Below are 25,696 nucleotides of genomic sequence, written 5' to 3'. Positions count from 1 at the left end.
CGCGGGAAGGTTGCAAGGGCTCCAGATATGCCCTGTGGCATCTTTTCGGACCAGAAGAATCCAAGGGAACTTATAATGGCTGTGTTCTCCTTGTCAGCCCCACTCATCGGGATCTGGCAACATCCACTCCTCAGATCCGGCACCTTAAACCACTTCACACTGCTCAGACAGGCCATCGCCTCTCGGCCCTCAGGGCTGTATTCTGGTCAATGACCGTGCGCCTCTTCAGCGCAAAATAATCCACACACACGCTGCCTACGTCTTCCATGGCTTCAAGGGCCAGTCGCCGCAACCTCTCTCTCTCTGAGGTGTCTTCAGCAGTCAACTCCCCTCCCTCATGGTATTTTGCAGCGTCCACGAAGAGGGTCTCACCCTCAGATACTTCCCCCAGGCTCCACCGCCGGCTCTTGTTTGAATTCGGTATCAGCCCAATGCTGCTACACATGTCCGCACAAGCAGCTCGAAACTCTGGGGGCATCGACAATGCCTCCAAACAGCACTCACCCGCCTCCTCCGGGCAGGCCCCCAAGCGCACCAGCAGGGTATTGGTTTTCTCCAGAACCGAAACGCTGCCCGTCTCAACAGTGTCCGGACACATCAGCATTAACGATTCACGAACCTCAGTCACCTCCACATTTGCCTCGAAGAACTCCATTTTCACTGACCAACAACCGTCGTCTGGATAATCACCAGCACTGGTACCCTAAATCTCTAGTGCCCTCAATGTCGTCAAGGGTAAATGCTTCCAATAACAATTATAAAACAAACTGTACAACAACTTAACCGGCGCCTCGGTGCCGAGGATGGCTTTAACTTGACTTCCATCCATCCGTAACAACACCTGTGCGCGTGGTCCCTCTAAGCCTTCAGGAATAGGATCTGTTCTTTTCGGGAGTTCCTTGGTACATTGCTGGGAATGTGCTCCCCCAGAGACCCCAAGCTGTTCCCCCACTGGGCCTCCTCTAAGTTTCCCGACACCTCTCGGATCAACTGAACAATTGAGGGAGGAGCTGATCCCCTTGACAGATCCCCCTGGCACTGCAAGCAATTTATCTGTCCCCCCTAGCCAAAAGGGATACCCTAAAAATTTTCCACCAATCTCCTGCCACAGATATAATAAGCCCCCCAGCTGCGGCATTTGACTTTCAGTCGAACCACACGCATTTTCCCACACTTTCCCAGAACTGGCAGCTGTCACTTCGAGGTAATTGCACCCGACCGTTCTAACAACGTCACCAGCCCGCCTACTCAAACTTTCAACCAATCCCTGTCGCTCACCCAACAACTGAGAGGTCCGCTCCGCCCACGCCTCCGCCCCTTTAGGGCTGGACATTATTCCAACAACCCGGCGGAGCCCACCATAGCTGGAACATACCCACCAGTCCTTCCCCGCTCCCTTAACAGCATGGACAGCCCATGGCCCCACCACCATTTCGTCAACGCTAGTCGGAACTCGAACAACGCCCTCCGGGGCACCAACAGCCGCCCCACCCAACACACGTGCAGAGATAACCAGCAATCGCACACTCACAAAGGCACACCAGCTTTTCGCCGCAGACGTAATTTAAAGAGGGTGATCACACAGCTTCCACGGAAATCAATCCCGGACGAGCACCCCACAATGTAACTCCCTGGGTCGCCTCAGGCTCGCTCAGCTCATTCTCGTCTAGGGGGAACAGCCTTCGGCCCCGCCAAACTGGGTAATCAGCTAGTGTGGATGCTGTGTGATGTCCCCGCCTCGCCCAAAAACAGACAGTACACCATATGCGATTAAATGAGTACAATTTATAAAGGTTACTATAACTAATTGATTAATAACGATACAGTATATATGAAGGAAAAGAAAATAATGAAAAGGCGCCAAACTTATCAAAGTCCAAACCACTTCGTGCACAACTGTTGGAGCTCAATTACTGAAGTTTTCTGGCCACCATTCGATCCTTTCCGAACTCCTCGACCCACAGCTCAGGACCACCCGAACTCCTCGACTTGCACCCTCAGGACCCTCCGAAGTGGTCAACCAAGCACATTTATTTTCGTCTCCTCTCCTCGGGGTACCTCCTGGCCTCGGACCCCTGCCTGGGGTGCATTCCTCACCCAGTTTACAGCATCACGTCCTCTCTCTCTCACCCCCTCGCGCCGATCTCCCCAAAAGCCCGCCAACAATAGCTTACAGACTCAGAACAACATTAATCCCAATTGGTTTACAAAGGAATACAATTCTCGTTATCAGTAAATTTTAACCGCAAACAAACTTCCGACACTCTCTCGCAACAAAGAAGCATTCCTACTTTTAACAAAACAAAGAAACCATTTTGATTAACATACGCAGTAACAAAGAAAAAGAAGAACCCCCCCCTTTACACAGATAAAGCTCTCCCCACCAGTGAGCACGTCTACATTGAGCACTGTCATAGGAAAGCAGCTTCCATCTTGAAGGATCCCCACATGACAGCATGGCTTGCGAGACCATGCTCCCTTCTCACTGCTGCTATCAGGAAGAAGATATAAAAGTTGGTACCCCTCAACCATCAGGCTCTTGAACCAGTGGGTAGTGCCAAGTTAGGAAGGAACTTAAGAAATAGGAGCAGGAGTAGGCCATCTGGCCTGTTAAGCCTGCCCTGCCATTCACTCATCTCCACATGCCTGCCTTTTCCCCATAATCCTTATTTACCTAACTGTGCAAAAATCTACCCAACCTTGTCTTAAATATGTTTACTGAGGTAGTCTCCACTACTTCATTGGGCAGAGAATTCCACAGATTCACCATTCTCTGGGAAAAACAGTTCCTCCTCACCTCCATCCTAAATTTACTTCTCTGAATCTTGAGGCTGTGTCCCCTTGTTTCCAGTTTCACCTACCAGTAGAAACAATTTTCCTGCCTCTACTTTATCTATCCCTTTCATCATTTTATACGTTTATATGAGAGTTGGAAGGCTTGTGCAGATCAATGATAGGTGGAGGGAGACAAAGGAAGAGGAAAGAAACAAACAATAAATGGGAAAACGCACACAAAGTGCTGGAAGAACTCAGCTGGTCAGGCTGCACCTATGGAAAGGATGCTCCAGGCCGAGACCCATCATCGGTTCAGCAGATGGAGCAGGAAGAGGGAAAGGAGGTGTTCGGATGAGAGGCAGCTGCTGGAGGGAGATTGGCAGCAACACCAGAGCTGAATTCTGATCAGTAATGGAGATGAGAACAGGAACTGTGATAAATAAAGTAGGTTAGAATGGGAATAAGCTGCCTCTAACATTTCCAGGCAGTGAGCTGTTAGGATTTAAATGAGGCACAGGCTAAATTAGTGCAGGCCTCTTAAGTCCTGTGTGAGTTACCAGCTCTCCATACCATCCTGTTGCCCACAGCAGGCTAAACATCAGGGCCCAAAGACCTGCATCTATTCTAACGCTGGGAGCCATACATTAGGCGATGTCACTCAGCAAAACACATCAGTCAAACCTAATGCAGAAAGACCATTTGAAATCTCTCTTATCTTGGGAGCTCTACTGAACCATTGCCAAGGAAGCCACAGGCGGCTATCAGTATGCCATCTTAACCTCTGACCTCTAATTTCTTGCTTCATTTCCCCTCGCCCACCCACCCACCACCTTCCCCTTCACTTTGTCTCATCTATCACCTGCCAGCTTGGACTGCTACCCCTCCACCCACCTTCTTATTGGAGTATGCAAGCCTTTCCTTCGCATGTTCTACCACCCTGTTGCCACCAGTACAATCTTCTACATGGTGATGTGCTGGGGAAATGGCATCAACACGGGTGATGCCAACAGGCTTAATAAACTGACTATAGAGTCTGGTTCTGTTAAGGAGTCAAACTGGACACACTGGAGGCTGTGGTACAACAAAGGACCCTACGGAAATTCCCAGCAATTCCGTACAATGTTTCTCACCCTCTGCATGCCACCTTGGCTGAACAGAGGAGCACTTTCAGTAATAGACTGAGACAACTGCACTACTCCAAAGAGCGCTATATGAGGTAATTTTACCCTCAGCCATTAGGCTCTGAGTCAACCTGTATCTGGGAAAGTGATGACCCCCTCCTGTTTGAGGAAACTTATTTTCTTGGCAACACGAGTGAACCTGCAGATGCTGGAAATAAATAAAAACAGAGAATGCTGGCAGAACTCAGCAGGCCAGACAGCATCTATGGGAGGAGGTAGTGACGACGTTTCGGGCTGAAACTTTGTCACTACCTCCTCCCACAGATGCTGTCTGGCCTGCTGAGTTCTGCCAGCATTTTGTGTTTTTTAAACTTATTTTTTATCCATTCTTACTTCTTGTCTAGTATTTGTATATCTGTGCATCTGTAATGCTACTGTGACACTAATTCCTTTGGGATCAATAAAGTATCTATCAATCTATTCTGGCTTCTGCTCCCTTCTTTTTCAGTCCGAATAAGGGTCTCAGCCCAAAACTTCAACACTTTATTCCCCTCCACAGATGCTACCTGACCAGCTAAGTCCCTGCAGCATTTTGTGTGTGTTGCTGAAGATTTCCAGCACCTGCAGAATCTCTTGTGTTTATGACCTCCAACATCTATGTTTTTAAACAGGGATATGGTAGAGAAAGGACACGGGAAAGAGAGAATTTATCTGCCGGTGCTTACAACTAGAGGGGAGGGGGCTCAGAGAAAGCTGTCCTCCTTTGGAGTGGCTTGTTAGGAAAGCTCTTGTACGACTGCCTCTGCACATTTGCACAACCTCCTTTTTACACCAGGTTGGCAGCTATAAACTGAATCTATGACCCCTCCCTATTTGTGAGAGCCAGGTAGTTTCAATTGGTTAAACTCTTTACGCTTAAATCTTTACTAATCCTCTCCCTGATCAGCTGGGCAGTTTGGCTTAGTCTCACCATGTGCCCTTTCGACATTAGGTTGCACATGACTTGCCTTTACATTTGGATGGTTTTAACAATGCCCCACTGTTCCTGTCTGTGTTTATGATGCCTTTATTAACCCACAGATGGCTCTGCTGCCACTTATGCAAACATTGCCCTCTTGAAATCTGTCAGAGACATTGATTCTTTGGAAAAAATTTATTTGTCAAGTCAAGTCACTTTTTATTGGCATTTTGACCATAACTGCTGGTACAGTACACAGTAAAAACAAGACAATGTTTTTCAGGACCATGGTGCTACATCAAACAATAGAAAAACTACACTGAAACTATGTAAAACAACACAAAAACTACACTAGACTACAGACCTACACAGGACTGCATAAAGTGCACAAAACAGTGCAGGCAGTACAATAAAGACAATAGGCACAAGAGAGGGCAGTAGGTTAGTGTCAGTCCAGGCTCTGGGTATTGAGGAGTCTGATGGCTTGGGGGAAGACACTGTTGCACAGTCTGGTCACGAGAACCCAAATGCTTCAGTACCTTTTGCCAGACGGCAGGAGGGAGAGGAGTTTGTATGAGGGGTGCATGGGGTCCTTCATAATGCTGTTTGCTTTGCGGATGCAGCGTGTAGTGTAAATGTCTGTATTGGCGGGAAGGGAGACCCCGATAATCTCAGTTGACCTCACTATACGCTGAAGGGTCTTGCGATCCGAGATGGTGCAATTTCCGAACCAGGCAGTGATGCAGCTGCTCAGGATGCTCTCAATAACACCCCTGTAGAATGTGATGAGGTTGGGGGGTGGGAGATGGACTTACCTCAGCCTTCGCAGAAAGTAGACGCTGCAGGGATTTCTTGGCTGTGGAGCTGGTGTTGAGGGACCAGGTGAGATTCTCCGCCAGGTGAACACCAAGAAAGTTGGTGCTCTTTACGATCTCTACCGAGGAGCCGTCGATGTTCAGTGGAGAGTGGTCGCTCTGTGCCATCCTGAAGACAACAACCATCACATTAAGAGACAGGTTGTTGACTCTGCACCAGTCTGTTAGTCGCTGCACCTCCTTTCTGTAAGCTGACTCATCGTTCTTGCTGATGAGACCCACCATGGTCGTGTCAACAGCAAACTTGATGATATGGTTCGAGCTGTGTGTTGCAGCACAGTCGTGGGTCAGCAGAGTGAACAGCAGTGGACTGAGCACACAGCCCTGGGGGGCCCCCGTGCTCAGTGTGATGGTGTTGGAGATGCTGCTCCTGATCCGGACTGACTGAGGTCTCCCAGTCAGGAAGTCTAGAATCCAGTTGCAGAGGGAGGTGTTCAGGCCCAGTAGGCTCAGCTTTCCAATCAGTTTCTGAGGGATGATTGTGTTGAATGCTGAACTGAAGTCTATGAACAGCATTTGAACGTATGTGTCTTAGCAACTATTCACTTGTTCAAGTGTTGCCCAAGATGAAGTTGGCGTCAGAGTCATTTCTACAGAACCTAATTAACCTTGAATTCATCATCTTGTCATTATGGAAGCTTACAGTTCTTTCATCAGACCTGCCCTGAAGGCTAGTTAATTCAGGACTCAAGCATGATACGTTTGTAGAGCGCATTTTACAGCCTGAAGCATGTTAAAACATAGATTAGTAGAGAACAATACTGGCCCTTCAGCCCATGGTGGTGTGCCAAACTTTTAACCTATTTCAAGATCAAACTAACCCTTCCCTCTCGCATCCTCCTTCGCTTTGAGAAAAGCTGTACCTTGTTCAACCTATCTTAATAAGACAAGCCCTCCAATCCAAGTAGAATCCTGGTAAGTTTCCTCTGCACCCTCTCTAAAGCTTCCACATCCTTCCTACAATGAGCTCACCGGAACTGAACATTGTACTCCAAGTGTGGTCTAACCAGAATTTTATAGATCTGCAATACCACCTAATGGTTCTTGAACTCAATCCATGAAATAATGAAGGCCAACACACCACGCACCTTCTTAACCACCCTATCAACCTGCACAGTAATGTTGAGGGAGCTGTGGATGTGGTCTCCAAGATTCCTCTCTTCCTCCACAGTGTTTGAGTTGGCGTGTGGCCTAGTGGCTAAGGCATTGGTCTAGTGATCTGAAGGTCACTGGTTCGAGCCTCAGCTGAGACAGCGTGTTGTGTCCTTGAGCAAGGTACTTAACAACACATTGCTCTGCAATGACATTGGTGCCAAGCTGCTTGGGTCCTAGTGCCCTTCCTTTGGACCACATCGGTGGCGTGGAGAGGGGAAGGCTTGTGGCTTGGGCAACTGCTGGTCTCCCATACAACCCTGCCCAGGCCTGCGCCCTGGAAACCTTCCAGGGTCGCAAATCCATGATCTCACAAGACAAACGGTTGCCACACTGTTTAGAATCCTGTCAGAAATCTTCTACTCTGCCTTCAAGTTTGGCATTTCAAAGTGTATCATTTCCCATTGTTTTGGATTGAACTCAATCTGCCACTTCTCAGCCCAGATCAGCATCATGTAAATGTCATGTTGTAACCTATTACAGACTTCTGCAATGTCCACAATCTCTCTCTCTATCCCTCGCTCCCTCTCTCACTTTCTCTCTCTCTCCTTTTCTCACTCTCCTTCATGCTCTTGCTCTCTCCCCTGAGAGGGGGAGAGAGAACGAGGGAAGTTCTTCACTCAGAGGGTGGTGTGAGTATGAAACAAGCTGCAGCAGACGTTGTGGAAACAGATTGCAAGATTTAAAAGAAGTTTGGATAGGTACATGTATGGGAGAGATATAGAGGGCCTATGGTCCGAGTGCAGGTCGATGGGACTAGGCAGAATAACAGTTTGGAGCAGATAGTATGGGCCAAGGTGCCTGTTTCTGTGCTGTCCTGCTCTATGACTCTATAACTTGGTAAGTAATTGGTTAGACACCTGATCGCAGTTCTGATTTCCCCCTGGAATCTGTCCCCTCCCCTCCAAGCCACTGTTAACCCTGCAATGACCGAGGGGCTTCCTCCCATGTTGCACAGATGTACGGCTAGGCTTATCACGTGATGGGCATGCTATGTTGGCGATGGAAGTGGGCGGCCCAGCACCATCTTTACTGATTTGATATGACGAAAAGCAACACATTTCAGTGTGTGTGTCAATGCTAGTCATTATAAAATCTTTATATTCTAACTGAAGTATACTGCCATCCTGTTATCGCAAAAGCCCTGGACAGCATTGTGGGTACAGTATACCCTCACATCAAGAACTGCAACTGTTCAGGGCAGCTCTCCACTTTCTCGAGAGCTATTAGGGAAGGACAATTAAATGCTGGATCAGCCTGTGGACTTAATGAAGAATATCTCCACGGACAGGATGTGATTACACTGGAGAGGGCACATAGGGGACTTACAATGACCTTGCCTGGATGGGAGCAGTTCAACTACAAGGAATACCTGAACAGGCTGGGTTTGTTTATCACGGAGTGGAGGAGACCCAGGGGTGACCTGACAGAGATATACAAAACTATAAGGAAGACAGATAGAGCAAATAGTATGAATCCTGTTCCCTTGGTGAGATGTCTAAGACAAGAGGTTTTAAGTTTAAGTTCCTGACGAAGGGTCTCGGCCCGAAACGTCGACAGCGCTTCTCCCTATAGATGCTGCCTGGCCTGCTGTGTTCCACCAGCATTTTGTGTGTGTTGTTGTTTGCATTTCCAGCATCTGCAGATTTCCTCGTGTTTGAGGTTTAAGTTGAGAACTGGGAGGTTGAGAGGGGGTTTGAAAGGGGATTCTTTTCACCCAGGGAGTGTTTAGAATCTGGAGCACACTGCCTGAAGGGGTGGCAAAGGGAGGTACTCCCACAACATTGAAGAAGCACCCAGATAAGTGCTTGAATTGTCAAAGTATAGAGGCTACAGACCAAATGTAAGTGGACGGGATTAGCTTTGATAAATATAATGGTCAGATGGACAAGTGGGCGGAGGGCCTGTTTCAAAGTTTAAAGTAAACTTATTATCAAAGTATATATACTATATAAATACTGTAAGGCAGCCACAAAACAAAGAAACCCAATAGACCGTCAAAAACACAATGTGCAAAAAAAAATGAAACAATAAAAGTAAGCAAATAAAATCAGACCTGAAGTTCACAAAAGTGAGTTCACAGCCAGTGACAGCCAATCCAGGAGCCCGTTAATTGCAGGCCACTGCCTTGGTTCAGCACAGGGGACAAGAAAAACTCGCGAGCAGAGAGATCAACACCAGAGATTCTGCAGACGCTGGAATTCCAAGGCAATGGCGTATGACCGGAATTCTATGAGAAGTCGTTAAAGGAGTTTGTGTCCTTATTCTCAAACTGAACTTGTTGAAGCGACAAGAAGATCCAAACAAGCCAAGTCATCTCAAGAACAGTTCAGTAGTAACGCTTAGATATTAAACGTTGTAGTCCTATCAATATGTGGGCTGACGGGACTAGGCAGAATAACACTTTGGCACAGACTAGAAGAACCAGAGGGCTTGCTTCTGTGCTACAGTGTTCTATGACTCCATGAATATGTACACAGAAGACATCACCACACTGATTGTTTGACGATGATTAAAATGTCTTTGCAGGAATTAAGGTTATTGGAGGAGTGAAGGAGCTGACTGGGGAGGAGCATGGTCTGTATGTGAAGAGGATTCTGCCTGGTGGTCTTGCTTCAGTTGATGGTGAGTGATGCTTTCATTGATGGTTTTTATTATTCATCCACTGTTCCACTTCCACCGTACTGCAAGATGGGGATGATTTTCCGCAAACATTTATAATTATGTAACAAATAAATTCTCTTTAACATGCTTGTCACTGATGGACCATAAGCAGAACTAGTCCATTTGGCCCATTGAGTCTGGTCCACCATTTCATCAATGCTGATCCATTTTTTTCTCTCAGCCCCAATCTCCTGCCTTCTCTCCGTATCCCTTAATGTCCTGACCAATCAAGAATGTATCAACTTCTGTCTTAAATATACATAAAGACTTGGCCTCCACAGCTGCCTGTGGCAAAGAATTCCATATTCACCACTCTCTCATTCCTCCTCATCCCCATTCTAAAAGGACACCACTCTATTCTGAGGCTATGTCCTCTGGTCTTAGATTCTTTTACCATTAAAAAAAAATCCACTCTATCAAAGCCTTTCACCATTCAACAGGTTTCAATGAAGAACTCATTCTTCTGAGTTCTAGTGAAATCAGACCGAGAGCCATCAGATGTTCTTCATATGACAAGCCATTTGATCTTGGACTCATTTTCGTGAACTTCCTTTAAACCCTCTCCAGTTTCAACACATCCCTTCTAAGATAAGGGCCTCAAACCTGCTCACATTATTCCAAGTGAGGCCTCACCAGTGCTTCATAAAGCCTCAACATAACATCCTTGCTTTTATATTCCAGTTTTCGTGAAATGAATGTTAAAATTACATTTGCCTTCCTCACTACAGACTCAACCTGCAAACTAACCTTTAGGGAATCCTGCGTAAGGACTCCCAAGTCCCTTTGCATCTCAGTTTTTTTGTGTTTTCTCTCCATTTAGAAAATAATCAACGCTTTCATTCTTCTACCAAAGTGCACGAGCATACAATTCCTGACCCTGTAATTCTATCTGCCCTTTCTTTGTCCATTCTCCTAATCTGTCTAAGTCCTTCTGTAGCCTCTCTACTTCCTCAAAACTACCTGCCCCTCCACCTATCTTCATACTTTGTAAGTCTACGAACTTTGCAACAAAGCCATCAATTCCATCACCCAACTCAGTACATGGTGATAATGAATGGGGGCAAGAGGCCCTAGGTATAAAAGAAAAATGGAGGCTTGGTAAGGACTCCGTCATTTGTTGAAAATTGACCTCAGGTTCCTGCACCGAACACATGGACACTGGATTTAACCCTCAGTGTGATCTTCCCCTACAGCCATATGCAACCTACCCCTGTGTTTCTCTAAGATCTCAAAGGATATGCTGGACTTCCTTTGAGTTAAGGATCCCAGATATGATTGAGGGGTTCATTTGGGACTGAAGTGGGCAGCACAATGCTTTACAATACCAGTGACCCAGGTTCGATTGCTGCCACTGTCTGTAAGGAGCTTGTACATTCTTCAGCTGACGGTGTGGGTTTCCTCCCAGAATCTGGTTGATAGGTTCATCAGTCATTGTAGATTGACCTGTGATTAGGCGAGGGTTAAATCAGGGGTATCTGGGCAGCATGGCCCAAAGGGCTGGAAGGGCCTATTCTGCACTGTATCTCAGTGGATAAATGTTTAAGAACATTTCCAGCTCTTTACCTGCGGAAGGATTCCTCTTCTGATTGCGTGGACACCACAGACTATAAATTCATAGAGGGATACAGCACAGAAACAGGCCCTCAGTTCGCTGAGCCTGTGCCAACCATAAACCATATTTCCATTAATCTTATTTCTTTTGTTCACCCCCCCCCCCATTCTTCATCCATTCCTCCCAGATTCTACCACTCACCTATACACTGCAATTTACAGTGGCCAGTGAACCTACCAACAAGTACATCTTTGGAGTGTGGAACAGGGCAAAAGTGCAAACTCCACACAAACAGGATCTGAGGTCAGGATGGAACCTCTGCCCCTGTGAGGCAAAAACTCCAATAGCCTTGATCCCTGGGCATCCAGGCTTTGCATCCTGCCCCTCTCAGATACCCGAGAGTACTGGCTGGAAAGGTCTCATGAGGTGACACCAAACATGACAATGGAATCACATAGGCAGATTCTGGTCATGCCAAGTGTGAGTCCTGCCTGTAGTTCTCCACTGCTATAGGTCAGGACACTGTGCAAGTATTTCTGAAATTACATTGCCTCATTCTCTCCAATGTCTCAACGTGTTAGGCTTTGGCCTAGAGTTTTGCCAGCAGATTAGTTGCAAATGCTCTTGAGAGCTCCACTTGGACCAGAATGCTGTTTCAAGTTCAAGTTCAAGTCAAGTTTAAGTTTAATTATCATTCAAGCCATACGTAGATACAGCTGAATGAGACAACATTCCCCTGGGGCTAAGGTGCAAAACATTTGAAATAGCAAGCAAACATTCAAAAATAGTAGGTAACATCATTCAAAATAGCGAGAAAAGAAACATGCTCACTCAAAAAAAAACATATATATCACCCAAGACCCTGAGCGGCAATGTCCAGCAATCTATGGTACAGTCTCCCGGCAGTGTGCAGATGCATGCAATCCAGCCTGTCGTTCCACTGCTTGAACACAAGAGGGCAGCACTGATGGGAGGGGTCAGACCGCCGCTGAGCTCGGATGCGACACTGTAAATGCTTACACGTCTCTCACTTGGTCTGCAGCAGCAGGCAAGCCCAGGGTTTGAGGCTTATTTCTTGTTACAATTGAGGCTACACAGCTCCCATGTCGTCTGTCCGTCTACCAGACAAGGGCAAAAGGCCCACGGCAACTTACATTATCACTGTCCAACAGGGTCTTGCGATTATAAGTGAAATGTCTGAGGCAATCTCTCCTGGTTATACTGCACCAACTCCGTTGTTTCCGAGCAGCGGGCAGTAACACAGTCTGCAGCCAGGTCAGCTCCTCCCATATCCTGGCCAGCTCCTTCAACGTCTTGGCTGGCCCCTTTGAACCTCAGCTGGCTTTGCCGCTGACACCAATCCAGCTACTCTGATCTATGAGCAGTTCACTGATGGAGTAGCCCTGCAGTTCTCAATGTTCTTGGAGTAGAATTGTCTTTGTATCACAAAAAAAGCAAACTTTACAAAGAAAATAGCATATTTGGTTGGCCCTCAAGAGGCTGTTGTGTTCACACTTGCTGCTATCTTACCAGAAGTATCTCTCCAGACAACATTGGTCATCAGAGGACCAACATCTGTCTCAGAATTGTTTATCAAATGACCAACTTCTTTCTCAGAATTGTTTATCAAATGACCAACATCTGTCTCAGAATTGTTTATCAAATGACCAAGTTCTGTCTCAGAATTGGTCAACAAGTGACATACATCTGTCTCAAGATTGGTCATCAAATGATCATCGTCTGTCTCACATTCTCCTCGATGCCTCTGAGTAAGTTGGTTGCTAGCTATTAAGAACATATCCCTAGATTTTGAAGTGTTCAGGAGTAGTTTTGGCTCTATCCAACTCTCCTTAGAATTCAAAGACTAAATGATCTTCAAGTGATCAATAATGAACTTCTGCAGGTGTCTATAAACCAAGGGTAGGCGAGCAAATATTGGGATACTACGCTTATCCGGCTCTTGAGCAATTTTTCCTTATTCTGAGTGTTTCACTTGACCACACTGATGGATATGCATGGCGTCTTGTTACACTGGCCCCAATGACGGGAAGGCAGACCACCTTATTAATATGTATTAGATACTCTCCATGCACGCGCTGGTTTTCAGATGGGATCGTTCAAATTTGTAAACAGAAACTGTCACTGTGTTTTAATAAGAAATCCACACTAAATATCCTGATATTTACATGTGCTACGATATTTGTTGAATAACTCGCGTTTCGAAATAAAATCGAAGGAAAAAATGCCGATGGCAATGAATGCAAAACGCAGGAAGGTAGACACTGAGTGCCAAAATTTCCAAGACACTTGGACACTAGATTACTTCTCCATCGAGCAAGCTGGGAAACCAGTTTATCTCATTTATCTCCTAGAAAATGTTGCTGTGAAGAAGGTGGCAAATATCAGGTGACATTACGAGACCCACCATAGTGGAAATTTTAACAAGTTTACTGGGCAAGCAAGGAAGGATGAAATTGAGTGAATGAAGGCTAGTTTATGAAAACAAACATCATTTTTTGCCAAGAAAAGCAGTGAAAATGAAGGAAATACCCATGCCAGCTACGAAGTCTCAAAACGTATTGCAGAAAAGATGAAGCCTTTTACAGATGGAGGGTTTGTCAAAGAACGTTTACTGGCAGTGGTAGATATTGTTTGTCCTGAAGAGGAATCTTCATTTGCATCTGTCAGCAAGAACGATCACATGGCGAGTTGAAGAAATGTCAGCAGATGTTGAAAGTTGTTTGCATCTTGTTTTGCTGATTTTCGCTTGCATGCAAATGAGTTCAAGCTGTTTGCTACTCCATTTGATGTGGAAGTGTATCAGAAATTTTTCAAATGGAATTGCTTGAGATGCAGTGTGATGACGTATTGAAATCTAAATTTCATTCTGAAGATGTGGCAGTGCTTGACTTCTATAGAAAATATATTCATCCAAGTGGGAAGTATCCTAACTTAGTGGACCATGCAAAAAAGATGGCATCGTTGTTTGGCAGCACTTGTCTGCGTGAGCAATTATTTTCAAAAATGAAGCACAACAAGAACCATTTAAGAACAAGATTGACTGATGCCCATCTGGATAATGTCTTGTTCTTGGCATCAACAAGTCTGACGCCCAATATTGAGAAGCTTTCAAGCAACAAACAGCATCAAGTTTCACTTAGATTTATCGACTGTTTGTATTAAAATTTTCTTTTATATTATACTTAATTTACCACCATTCGATGCATCATGTTCATATGTTTTATGTTTAAAGATTCTTTGTGTCCTTTTAATAGATTCAAAAGATGCCTTGATTGAAATAACTTGCAACTAAACTGAGTTCTTTACTAACTGGCATCCTTGGTTAAGCACAAATGATTTTCTAGCATGCGTTATTCATTAATTTGAGGCAAAACATAACTAGATGTATTTAAATGGATAATTCCCATATTTTAAGTTTTTCATGGCATTTATCTGGCCCACCGTCCGCTCATTAATACGCGATCTGGCCCACAGAGGCAAAAAGGTTGCTGACCCCTGCTATAAACCGATATGAGAATGCATTCTAAATGTTCTACATCGTGCTCTTACTCTTAAATCTCTAGGTCGCCTGCAACCTGGAGACCAGATTCTTGAAGTTAATGGTGACAGTCTGGTGGGAGTGACAAATGAAAGGTAGATATTAAAAAAAATTGTTGTGTTATATATAATTTTATCTGCTAAACATCCCACTCCAATCTATCAGACATGAAATTTATATACCGTGCGTGTGTGTTAAGTACTTATTGCAATAGTTTTTTTGTTGGGATATCCCGAGAGGGACAGAAAAGATACCACTTGAATGCTTTGCATTGTCTAAAGCATGTTTTGATTCACTATGTCTGAAGCAAACTGAAACCACCTTCAGTCTATACTACTAAAAATCAAGTTGTTTATTTACAACAAAAGGTAGGAGTCAATTTTAGAAAACCTAGCGTATTTTTTTTCCTACATTTATGCACTTAGTCCAGCGGTCATGGAGCATAGGGATCCCTTCTTTGTAGAAGTCGGTGTCTTGGACCTCCAGAAGTGGTCCACAGCAGGGGTGATTGATAAGTTCGTGGCCTAAGTTGTTGGGAGGAGATGAGTTATTAACTTCAAACTTTCTGCATTTTCACTCAAAGAGTTGAACTGTATGTGCATATAACGAGAGCTGTATAACTCATCTCCTTCCATCTTAGGCCACAAACTTATCAATCACCCTTGCTGTGGACCACTTCTACAAAGAAGGGATCCGTATGCTTCACGACCGCTGGACTAAGTGTGTAAGTGTAGGAGGGGACTATGTTGAAAAATAAATGTGCTAGATTTTCTAAAATAGACTCCTTCTACCTTAGGCCACGAACTTATCAATTACCCCTTGTAGTTCAAAACAAGAAGTTTTAATAATCTTTGTTTTTAGCTAGTAATGTAATTATCCCCCCATCAGTCTCATGAGCAGGATAAAACTGACGTTTTCCTACTGCCGAACCATAAGCATCTCACAGGCTAAATTCATTTTAAGGCCACTTTTATATATATTTAAACCTTGGTTCACCTGACTCTGTGGTGGAGGCTCAAGGCTTTAAATAACATTTGACAACATTCTTCCACAAAATGGGGCACCAAAACCTTCAAATGAGTCATTCATGTTGAAGCAGCTCTGCCCAGCAAGATGTTACGCAACAGCACCTCAGAAATGCAAAGTTTGCTTTAGTTTCCTCAGCCCGCTTAGTTGATAACAGAAAGATTGAGCAAGCAGGGCCATCGCTTAGAAATCTAGAAGAATGTGAGATGATCTTATTGAAAGATATAAAATTCTAAGTGGGCTTGAACAGTTGGGTTTAGTTAAGACATTTCCAGGACAATGGGGCAGAATCTTATAACGTGGAAAGAAGTCCTTCGGTTCATGGTGTTCATGATAGTCATTGAGTGCTAATCTATACTAGTCTCATTCTCCAGCTTTCCCGCCATTTCAGGTGTTCAGCTAAATAATTCTGAAGTGTTATGAGAGTTCCTGGCTCCACCACCATTTTGAGAAGTACCTCATTCAATTAAGATCTTTAATTTCCTAATTATCCTTAGCAGCTTTAAAGTTTAGAGCTATAGTCATTATTTCTGAAATGCTCCCCCACTGACACTCTCTCGACTTAATAGAGTTACCGTATAGTGCAAAAGTCTGAGGTGAATATATAGAGCTGGGGAGCCTAAGACGTTTGCAGAGTACTGTAGTAATTTTACCTATTGCACTGTACTGCTGTGCAAAAAAACCTAATTTCCATAAGCCCATAAGATACAGGAACAGAATTAGGCCACTTGGCCCATCGAGTCTGCTCTGTCATTCCATCACAGTTGATCCAATTTTCCTCTCAGCCCCGGTCTCCTGCTTTCTTCCCTTATCACTCTATGCCCAGACCAATCGAGATTCTATCAACCTCTGCCTTAAATATACATAAATACTTGGCCTCCACAGCTGTCTGTGGCAATGAATTCCACAACTCACCACTCTCTAGCTAAAGAAGTTCTTCCTCATCTCTGTTCTAAAAGGACACCCCTCTATTCTGAGGCTGTGTCTTCTGGTCTTAGACTCTCCCACCATAGGAAACATCCCCTCCACATCCACTCGATCAAGGCCTTTCACCATTCAATACGTTTCCATTGGATCACCCCTCACTCTCCTGAATTCTAGTGAAATGACACATGTGAGTGATTATAAACCTGATTCTGATACGGGTTTCTATTGTGAACTGAGAATGGGAAGGGGTCAGGGAGAGGGGAATCATGGTTGGGAAAAAGGGAAGGGAGAGGCAAAGGAACAGTAAGCAACAGCAATACTCTGTAATGATAAATAAACTAATTGTTTGGAATAAAATGACATTGCCCGGTGTCTCTGGGTAGGGTGTGCCTGCACTTACACCATCTCCCGCCCTGCCACTCCTCTGCTGCCTGTCCTACACCCCTCCCGTGGCACTCTACCCTCATCATTCCCAACATCCTTTGCACCTACCAGATTTACAAATTCGTTTTCAGCTCCACGTTGACAAATACAGTACTGTGCAAAAGTCTTAGGCATCCTAACAATATATGTGTGCCTAAGACTTTTGTACAGTATTTCTAAAGATTCAGCTCCTTTCTTCTCTGTGATATTATCCACATATTTGATCAAAAAACTTTCTAGGATGTGCTTTAAAAATTTCACCTTCTGTCAGAGTCTCAAAATAAAGCATCATCCACAACAGGTTTTCACTATTTGTCAACATGTGTGACAATAATAAACCAATATCAATACACCAAGATGAGGAGGGTTTTTTAATATTGTTGTATATATCTTTTTCTGCTCCAGAAATCTGAACCATTAAGTATGTTTAGGGCTGATATGGACTGATTTTTGAAATACAGGACAATTAAGGGTAAACAGGAAGTTAGTTGCAGGTGGAGTTAACAATAAGACCAGTCCTGATCTTATTGTGTAACAGAGCAGATTTGAGGGCCCCTGTTTCTTATTTTCTTTAGTTTTCAGGGAGCTGTTGAAACCAGGGAGTTAATCTTCAACTTTAGTTCCTTATAGCCATTACATTCCTATGGATGTCAAGTCTGTTTTGGTGATGCTTCTGGATTAATCAATCTTTCTCATTTCTAGTGCAGTGGAAATCCTTCGAGCTGCCTCTTCATCCAATAACATGAGGCTGATGATTGCACGGGATGAACAGGGAAGGTAAGAAACTCCAAACCATTAGACTGTAGTCTAATGTTTGTCTCTTTATAGATTACAGGACATTACAGGATGGTAGAGGCCCTTCAGCCCACAATGTTATGCTGATTGTTGTGTGTTTGATATGTCAGTAATATGTGAGTAATATTGTAAATATATTGATTGAATAAACATATGTTTTTTAAAGATGTAACAGTACCATGTTGTATGTGTGCACCTCAGTTAAAGTAAAATTGAACATATACGAGTTATCTCCCAGCTCTCTTGTTTAGCTTTCAATGAGTTTTCGAGTTACAAGACATAGCAGTGGTGATGAGTAAGTTTTAAATAAACTGAGATGGCTGCCTACCTTTTGAAGCGCAGTGAAAAGGAGACAGAAATGATTGAGTTAAAAAAGGCAAGGAAGTCTGAACTCTGGGTTTATAAACAATAAGTACCGGGTGATGATAATAATAATAATAAACAAATAAAAGAGCAGAAATGGCTGGCTACACTGGAAAAATTGATGTGTTTGATTACACAACAGGAAACTGGATATTATGTACTGAACAAATCACACAGTGTTTTGAAGCAAATGAAATAGCCCATGAAAAGCGAGTGCCAGTTTCTGAGTGCATTAGATGGAAAAGCATATAGTTTGCTAATACGTTTCATTTCTCTAACCAAACCAGCTGAAATGAGCTTTGCTGATATCATGAAAGTAATGGAAAAACATTTAGAATCAAAACCTTTCTTAATTGCAAAATACTTTAGGTGTCATAGGTGGAATCAAAAGAAAGGGGAGTCAATTTCAGTGTACATGCCTGAATTAAAGAGATTGTCTGAGCATTGTCAGTTCAATAATGGGCTAAATGATGCACTGAGATTGCTTCGTTTGTAGTATCTTACAACAAAGCATTCCAAAACAGCTCCTAACTGTAGCACTACTTATATTTAAAAGAGCAGTTAGAATTGCAAACAGCAGAGACACAATTGAGTTGCCGTCAGGAATGGAAGTAAATGTGAACAGAATTGCACCATCTAAACAGAAACTAGGCAGGCAGAGCAAATTGTGTTACAACTGTGGCAAGGGCTTACAAACACCAGTCCAATGCAGATTTAAAGGTGAAACTTGCAGAAAATAAAACAAAGTACGACACATACAAAAGGGCATATCAGGCAGACAAAAGTAAATGGACTGAACGGTGAAGAGTAAAAGCTAGAGTCAGGCTACAGTTTCAAAAAGAGTACTGATCTGTATGCTGTTGGTGAAAAATCTAATAGCGATGAGAATAACTCAGGGCTGTGTAGCCTTGACATTTACATTGTGAAAACTAAAAACAGACAAGCAATATGGTTTACACCAGAAGTGAACAGCAAATTAATTAAAATGGAATTGGACACTGGCTCGACTGTTTTGGTTATTCAAAAAAAAAGATTTTGAACAGAATTTCAAAGATGCTGAACTGAAGCTGGCAGATATCCAACAAAGAACTTATACTGGAGAAAAGATAATCCCTTGGGAATGACATTTGTAACAATGGAATACAACAACCAACAATCCACATTGGGTTTGTATGTGGTTAAAACAGGAAGGCCCAGCATAGTGATTGGCTGAGACAGCAGCAACTTGATTGGAGATCCATCCACCATTTTCATAGAAAATCCATTGCAAGGATGGCATTGGAAAACGCGAACATATCGATGGTAAAGTAGTGTTAAATGAAAATGCTGCATCCAAGGTTTGCAAAGCCCATCCAGTTCCGTATGCCAACCGTGTTAAAAACAGCCAGTGACTTAGATTGCATGGAGGCAGGAGGAATTCTTCCCAAGGTTTAGTGGAGCCCACGGGCAATGCCAGTGGTCCCAGTAGTCAAGAAGAATGAGACTATCGGGATCCCTCGTGATTTTAAGGTCACCATCAACCCAACACTGAAAGTGGATCAATACCCTCTGCCTAGGATAAAGGATACCTTTGCAAACCTCTTTGGCGGAAAACACTTCAGCAAAGTGGACATAGCTGAGCCCTACCTACAGATGGAGGTGGAATAAGAGTCCAATGAGTTTCTCACCATAAACACTTGCAAAGGCCTTTATTGCTCTAGTAGGCTTATTTTTGGAGTAGTGTCTGCACCTGCACTCTGGCAGAAAGCTACGGACCAGGTGCTGCAGGGCTGTCCAAGCACTCGGTGTTACCTGGTTGCCATCATCCGGTGGGGATGACAAGGAACATCTCCAAAATCTCAAGACAATGTTAAAATACTATAATATTATTAAATATTAGAGAACAGAGCATGATGCAACAAGACATGGCTTTAAGGTAAGGGGAAGGAATTTCAAGGGGGATATTAGAGGAAGTTTTTACTCAGAGAGTGGTTGGTGCGTGGAATGCACTGCCTGAGTCAGTGGTGGAGGAAGATACACTAGTGAAGTTTAAGAGACTTCTAGACAGGTGTGTGGAGGAATTTAAGGTGGGGGGGGGGTTATATGGGAGGCAGGGTTTAAGGGTCGGCACAACATCGTGGGCCGAAGGGCCTGTACTATTCTATGTTCTAAGTGTGAATTCTTTTAACCAAGTGTCACAAGTTTGCTGAGAAAATTCAAGCAGTGCTGGATGCCCAAAGGCCAAGAGAAGTATCACATGATTTTTCAATTACTATAATTGGTTCATATCAAACCTATCTACTGTGCTCCACCTCTTAAACTCATTACCACAGATCAGGAAGAAATGGCAATGGATGAAGCAGTTAGCAGGTGGTTTTCAAAAGTCAAAGGAAATAGTGACATCGGACTCTGCGTATGTTATGATCATTGCCATCCAGTGAAGCTTGCCTACGATGGAGTTTGCCTTATATGGCGATTGAGAGTTGTACTATCCAAGCTGAGGGCCAGACTGTTGGAGGAGCTGACTGCTGGTCATCTGGGCAAGATTAAAAGTAAACCATTGGCTTGTAGTTTTGTCTGATGGCCTGGGATAGACCTACAAGCCAAGTAGCTTGTCATGCAGTGTGCAGGATGCCAACACATCCAGAAGGTGCCAACAGCAGTGCTTCTTCATCCCTGGGGAATGCCTAATTGCCAGGTGGAGGATTCATGTAGATTTTGCCACACCATCCACTTGCAAAATTTTTTTGGTAGTAGTGGATACAACTAAAAACTGGCCAATAGTCTCCACTTTAGCCTCACACACTGTTGATGTGTTGAGAAGACTCCTCTCAAGAACTGGTGTTCCACAGCACTTAGTCAGTGACAATGGACCACAGTCTGTTGTGAAACAGTTTCAGTAATTCCTGAAAATGAGTGAAATAAGAAATATTATGTCTACACCATACCACCCAACTACAAATGGCTTGCTGGAAGGGATGGTCCAGAATCTAAAGCATGCACTGTGAGCAATGGTAGCAGAACACACTACACTGACACTGAACCTGAAGCTCGCCAATTTTCTCCTTGCATGTCACAATGCAGCACACTCCACAACCTACAACTCACCAGCTATGCTGTTCCTGGGTCATCCCTTGTGTTAGCGCTCCGATCTCCTCAAACCCAATCTCAGGACAATTAGCTGGGACAAATTGAGGGCTCCTCAAACAGAGAGGTTCAGTGTTTCACTCCTGGTCAAGCAGTCCTGGTGAGGAACTACAGAGGTGATCAAAAGTGGAAAGAATAAGGACAGAACTGGACCACTCTCCTACACAGTGGAGATTCCATCGGATTTCACCTAGAGACAACACATCGATCAGTTGAGAAGAGCAGAGTCAACTGTTAGAGAACAAAGGTGGCCAGAGTTGTCAGAACCACTTCCTAGACTCCCAGAGTCAATTGCCATGGAGGAAGCCCCAGAACCTGAGATCATTTCACAGCCGCAATTCTCACCTGCCAAGCAGAGTGATCCCCTTTTCAGGAAAGATATCATCCCACAAGAGTAGAAAGACTCCACGATGATTAAATCATTAGACTTGAATGGGTCAATTTAAAATTTACTCTGCTGCGGATTTCTATATATTATATAGTATACTGTATATACTGTAACCAAAGCCATGATCTCTGACAGCTGTATGAAGCTTTTTGATAGAAGCACGAGGTGAAATTATTCTGCTGCTGTTTCACCAAAAGGTATTGTAGATGTTGCTAACAAAAGCATTGACAACAGGGATCTCAAGTCCACTTGTGATTACTGAAGAAATTGGTGCTTGAGGGGGTTAACGATTCAGCAGATTGAGACTAGCCATGGAAATGAGTTAGCTGGATTGAGCCAAATGGGTTTTTGACCTGGTACACATGCATGCTGGGTCAAACTACTTATTGAAGGATGAAGACAATCACCATTTAGGCAGGTAGCCAGGTGCAAGGATTACAGAGCAAGGACTGAGATGTAAGCTTCATGCCTGTCTCATTTAGCAAATTCTGTTTTAAAATAAAATCCCCAAATATATTTATATATGTACTCTGAGACAATAAGTGCATGTGGATTAATCTAAGTAGTTAAAAGGAATATTCTGCATCAGAAAGAGACTTACATTTATTTACAGCATTGGTGCCTCTGGTTCCCTTCTCTTTCTCCCATGGTCCACTGTCCTCACATATCAGATTTTTTTTTCAGCTCTTAATCTTTTCCACCCATCATCTCCCACCTTCTCACTTCACTGCCTTTCTCCCACCCACCTGGTTTCACCTGTCACCTCCCACCTTCTCACTTCACTGCCCCTCTCCCACCCACCTACATCCCCTCTCACCTGCTGCCTTGTACACATATCACTCTACAGCTTCCTTCTCCCTTCCTAATGAAAGGTTTTGGTCCAAAATTAAATGACTTGTTCATTCCTCTCCACAATGCTGCCTGCCCTGTTAAATTTATCCAGCACTTGGTGTGTGTTCCTCAAGATTTCCAGCATCTGCATAATTTCTTGTTTTGAGCCACTGGTTTGTCTCAAAGTTATTGAAGTATTTTTGGTGTGCTGTCATTGTTGCATTAGGAAATGGTTCATTTAAGTTGAGCACCACAAGCTGCAGCAAAAAGGGATGAAATAATGAGTAAACTCTTTCAGGGATAAAAACAGAAAATAGGGGTCAGGAAGATTTGTGGAGGGAGAAATTAAGTTAACATTTATGACAATGAATTTTAGTCAGTACTGGAATAATGGAAGATCTGTTTTGGATGTGCTAGTTGAGAGATAAATAATGACACAAACATGTAGCCCAAATCAATGAAATATTCCCATGGAAAGAATCATAAAGGGATTTTCTTCCAATTGGTCAATCTACAAAGGCAGTGAATGGTCTTGAAGCAAAGATGAGGAAAGGTATTGGTTTTGCTGAAGGGTAAATGCAAACATTGGGTTAAAGATGGCGATGGTGAAGCACAGTGATGACTTGCTGGCAGCAAACAGAACTACTAACTACTTTATTAATCACACGTTTTCTCTGAAGCGATCATTGCAATCAATAGCCTGTAACTTCCCTTTTGGAGTTGAGTCTTTGACCCACCTATACACCTGTCATTTTTGCGGTGTGAGCGAAAGTCTCGAAGGTGCAGGGTGGTTGTGGTAAGGCAAGTACAAGCTGAATGGAGGCGTTAAGGCCTAAGCCTGAGAGCAGGAAGTGAGCCAATATTTGCCCATTGCTGGGGTGGAGGCAATTCTAAGCAGCAGAACTGAGGTAGGGCAGAATCAAGCCAGAGGGGCCTAGGCCCGAGAGTGTATCAGAGTGACAGGGCACAGATCTGAGAACGAGGAATGACTCAAGGTTTGGCCGATTTAAGCACCGGGCCAGATTGAAAAGGTCAGGGTGTTGGGGCTGGAGGAGAGGGGTGGACCAGTGTTCAACTTGCTACAGCCATTTAAGGACCCACCAATGGACAATCCCTTAGGAGAACATCATACTCGACTCAAGTGATCACACTGCTGCTTTGGGTACCACTTCAGTGATTTCTGGGTTCAGTAAATTTCTGCAGATTCATTGGCTTCAGTATTAACCTTGGGCCCAGAATGGTGAATATTACCAATCTCACCCCCAAGATGTGGAGACAGAGCACTTCATTGTTAAGTTCTCACCATGAAATTGTCAACTGGAGTGCCCTGTCCAATCCCTCACTAGTGCCCATTTTTCTATCCCAGTTCCCCAGCAAATTCAGCCTCTCCCACTCCCTATTTATCACAATGACAGAGCTTCTCCCAATCCTAAGCACAATGATGATCATGCACACTTCGTTCCCCTTCCCTGGCTACCAGCCCTGACCACAAGCGATTCTGCAGTTACTGGAAATCTTCACTGGCAAACACAAAATACTGGAGGAACTCAGCAAGCGAGGCTGCATCTACGGAGGAGAATAAACAGTCAATGTTTCAGGTCAAGGCCCTTCAACCTGCGTCCTTCCAGCATTTTGTTTGTGTTGCTCCAGCTCTGATCTCTGACCTTCCTTTCCCACACACAATACACCACAGCATTCCCAAGTGATGGGCACAGCCTTCAAAGGTCACCTGGCTGTGGCCTTTGCTCTCCTCCCCAATAGTTACTGTTCCACCACCCAACATATTAGGTAATAATGAAGGAGAATGATTAAGATAAGCTCCTGACATTAAATTTGGTGGGCTGCCCGTGTTATCACACTCTCCCTGATAACAATGACTCATTGTTCATGGCAAGAGTGGTTCCTTGGGAGATCAGAGCTTGTCCAACCACAGTCCAGTGAGAGAACTTCTCCGCCTGTCCACCATCCCTCCTCCCGCCCCACCATTTCTGTTTCCAGCCATCAGGATCATCATAGAGGTTGCTGACCGAGTCTCCAGATGCCTTTCGATCAAGAGGTGTGACCTGTGAACCAATGCTGCTGGGACAAGCCAGGGCCTGATCAACCCTGGCTGGGTTGCCTGGGCGAAGGTGTCTGACGTTGAAAGACCTGAAACACCTGATGACCCCAGGTTATATCACCAACGATGTGTCCCAGCACATTCCAGGAGGTATCTCAGTCCCACCTTCCAGGAACACCTCTGTACATTAAAAGTCCTTTGATGGGAATCAAAGCATTCCAAACCACTGCCCTGAGAGATTGCTGTCTGCAGACAATGGTGTGTAATTATTCAGTATTCCTTGTTTCAGACTAAAGACTGGTTCTTGTTTATATTAACTGGCTCTTAATCCCGTCCATAATCCCTGAAGGATGTCCCACCTCCTCCCCCCCCAATAATTCTTAACACCATTACACTCCTTTGTCAAATATTCACCCCAGTCAGCGTTGCTGCCCTGTTTTCATACATTGTTTCAAAGTCTCCACTGCTTCCAGGGATCCTACACTGCACATTGCAACGTACTCAGCCTCGGGCCAATATTTCAGCATGTTAGCTTATCTGGCAGTGTACCAGATGCCTGTGTCAGTTTCCCTATATTCTTATCAAGCATTCTGTCCTTGCTGCCCTTGGGTCTCAGCAGAGTACAGCTGGCCACTGTAAGTAGCATGGCAGGATCAGTGTGACTCACACTGTCGAGCTTCTGTTCGTTTCCTTCCTCTTGCACTCTGTACCCACTCAGCACAGTGACATCCTAGCCGGAGGTGCTGGTAGCAAAACTAACCACCGGAGGGACTCTGCAGGCCAGGCAGAGGGTGGTTAACGTTTCGGGTTCAAGACTCCACTGTTCGGGCGATCTGGGTTCAGCCCTGGCCTCAAGCCTGCATCCTGTGGCCACATTTGTTGACCCTGGAAGCTCTAGTTTCCAGGGTCAAAGATCCTGGAAGGGTCAACCATCCAAAGATGGATGGTTGACAGGGCAGTTGCTCCCTGTGAAATCAAAGTTCAAAGAACACTTTGTGGTGAACTATGTGCCTGTCGGGACACGCCCCTGCTGACTGCTCCTGTGGCTCCTCCCACAGGCCCCTGTATAAAGGAGACCTGCGGCCTGAAGATCGGCCTCAGT

At 44.4% G+C, this 25,696-nt stretch overlaps 1 protein-coding gene across 1 annotated transcript in view; it reads left to right on the top strand.

Annotated features, from left to right (window-relative positions):
* The window catches only part of si:dkeyp-72e1.9 (syntaxin-binding protein 4), a 123,190-nt gene that overhangs the window by 30,211 nt on the left and 67,283 nt on the right, over positions 1 to 25,696 (top strand). The window contains exons 3-5 of the mRNA XM_059979208.1: positions 9,411 to 9,506; positions 14,682 to 14,751; positions 17,735 to 17,809. Coding sequence (XP_059835191.1) covers positions 9,411 to 9,506; positions 14,682 to 14,751; positions 17,735 to 17,809 — 241 coding nt within the window. The remainder of the gene's footprint in view (positions 1 to 9,410; positions 9,507 to 14,681; positions 14,752 to 17,734; positions 17,810 to 25,696) is intronic.

This window comes from Hypanus sabinus, chromosome 9, assembly GCF_030144855.1.
Source record: "Hypanus sabinus isolate sHypSab1 chromosome 9, sHypSab1.hap1, whole genome shotgun sequence".
Lineage (NCBI taxonomy): Eukaryota > Metazoa > Chordata > Chondrichthyes > Myliobatiformes > Dasyatidae > Hypanus > Hypanus sabinus.
The sequence above is the reverse complement of the archived record's forward strand: the minus strand, read 5'-3'. Positions and strand labels throughout refer to the sequence as shown.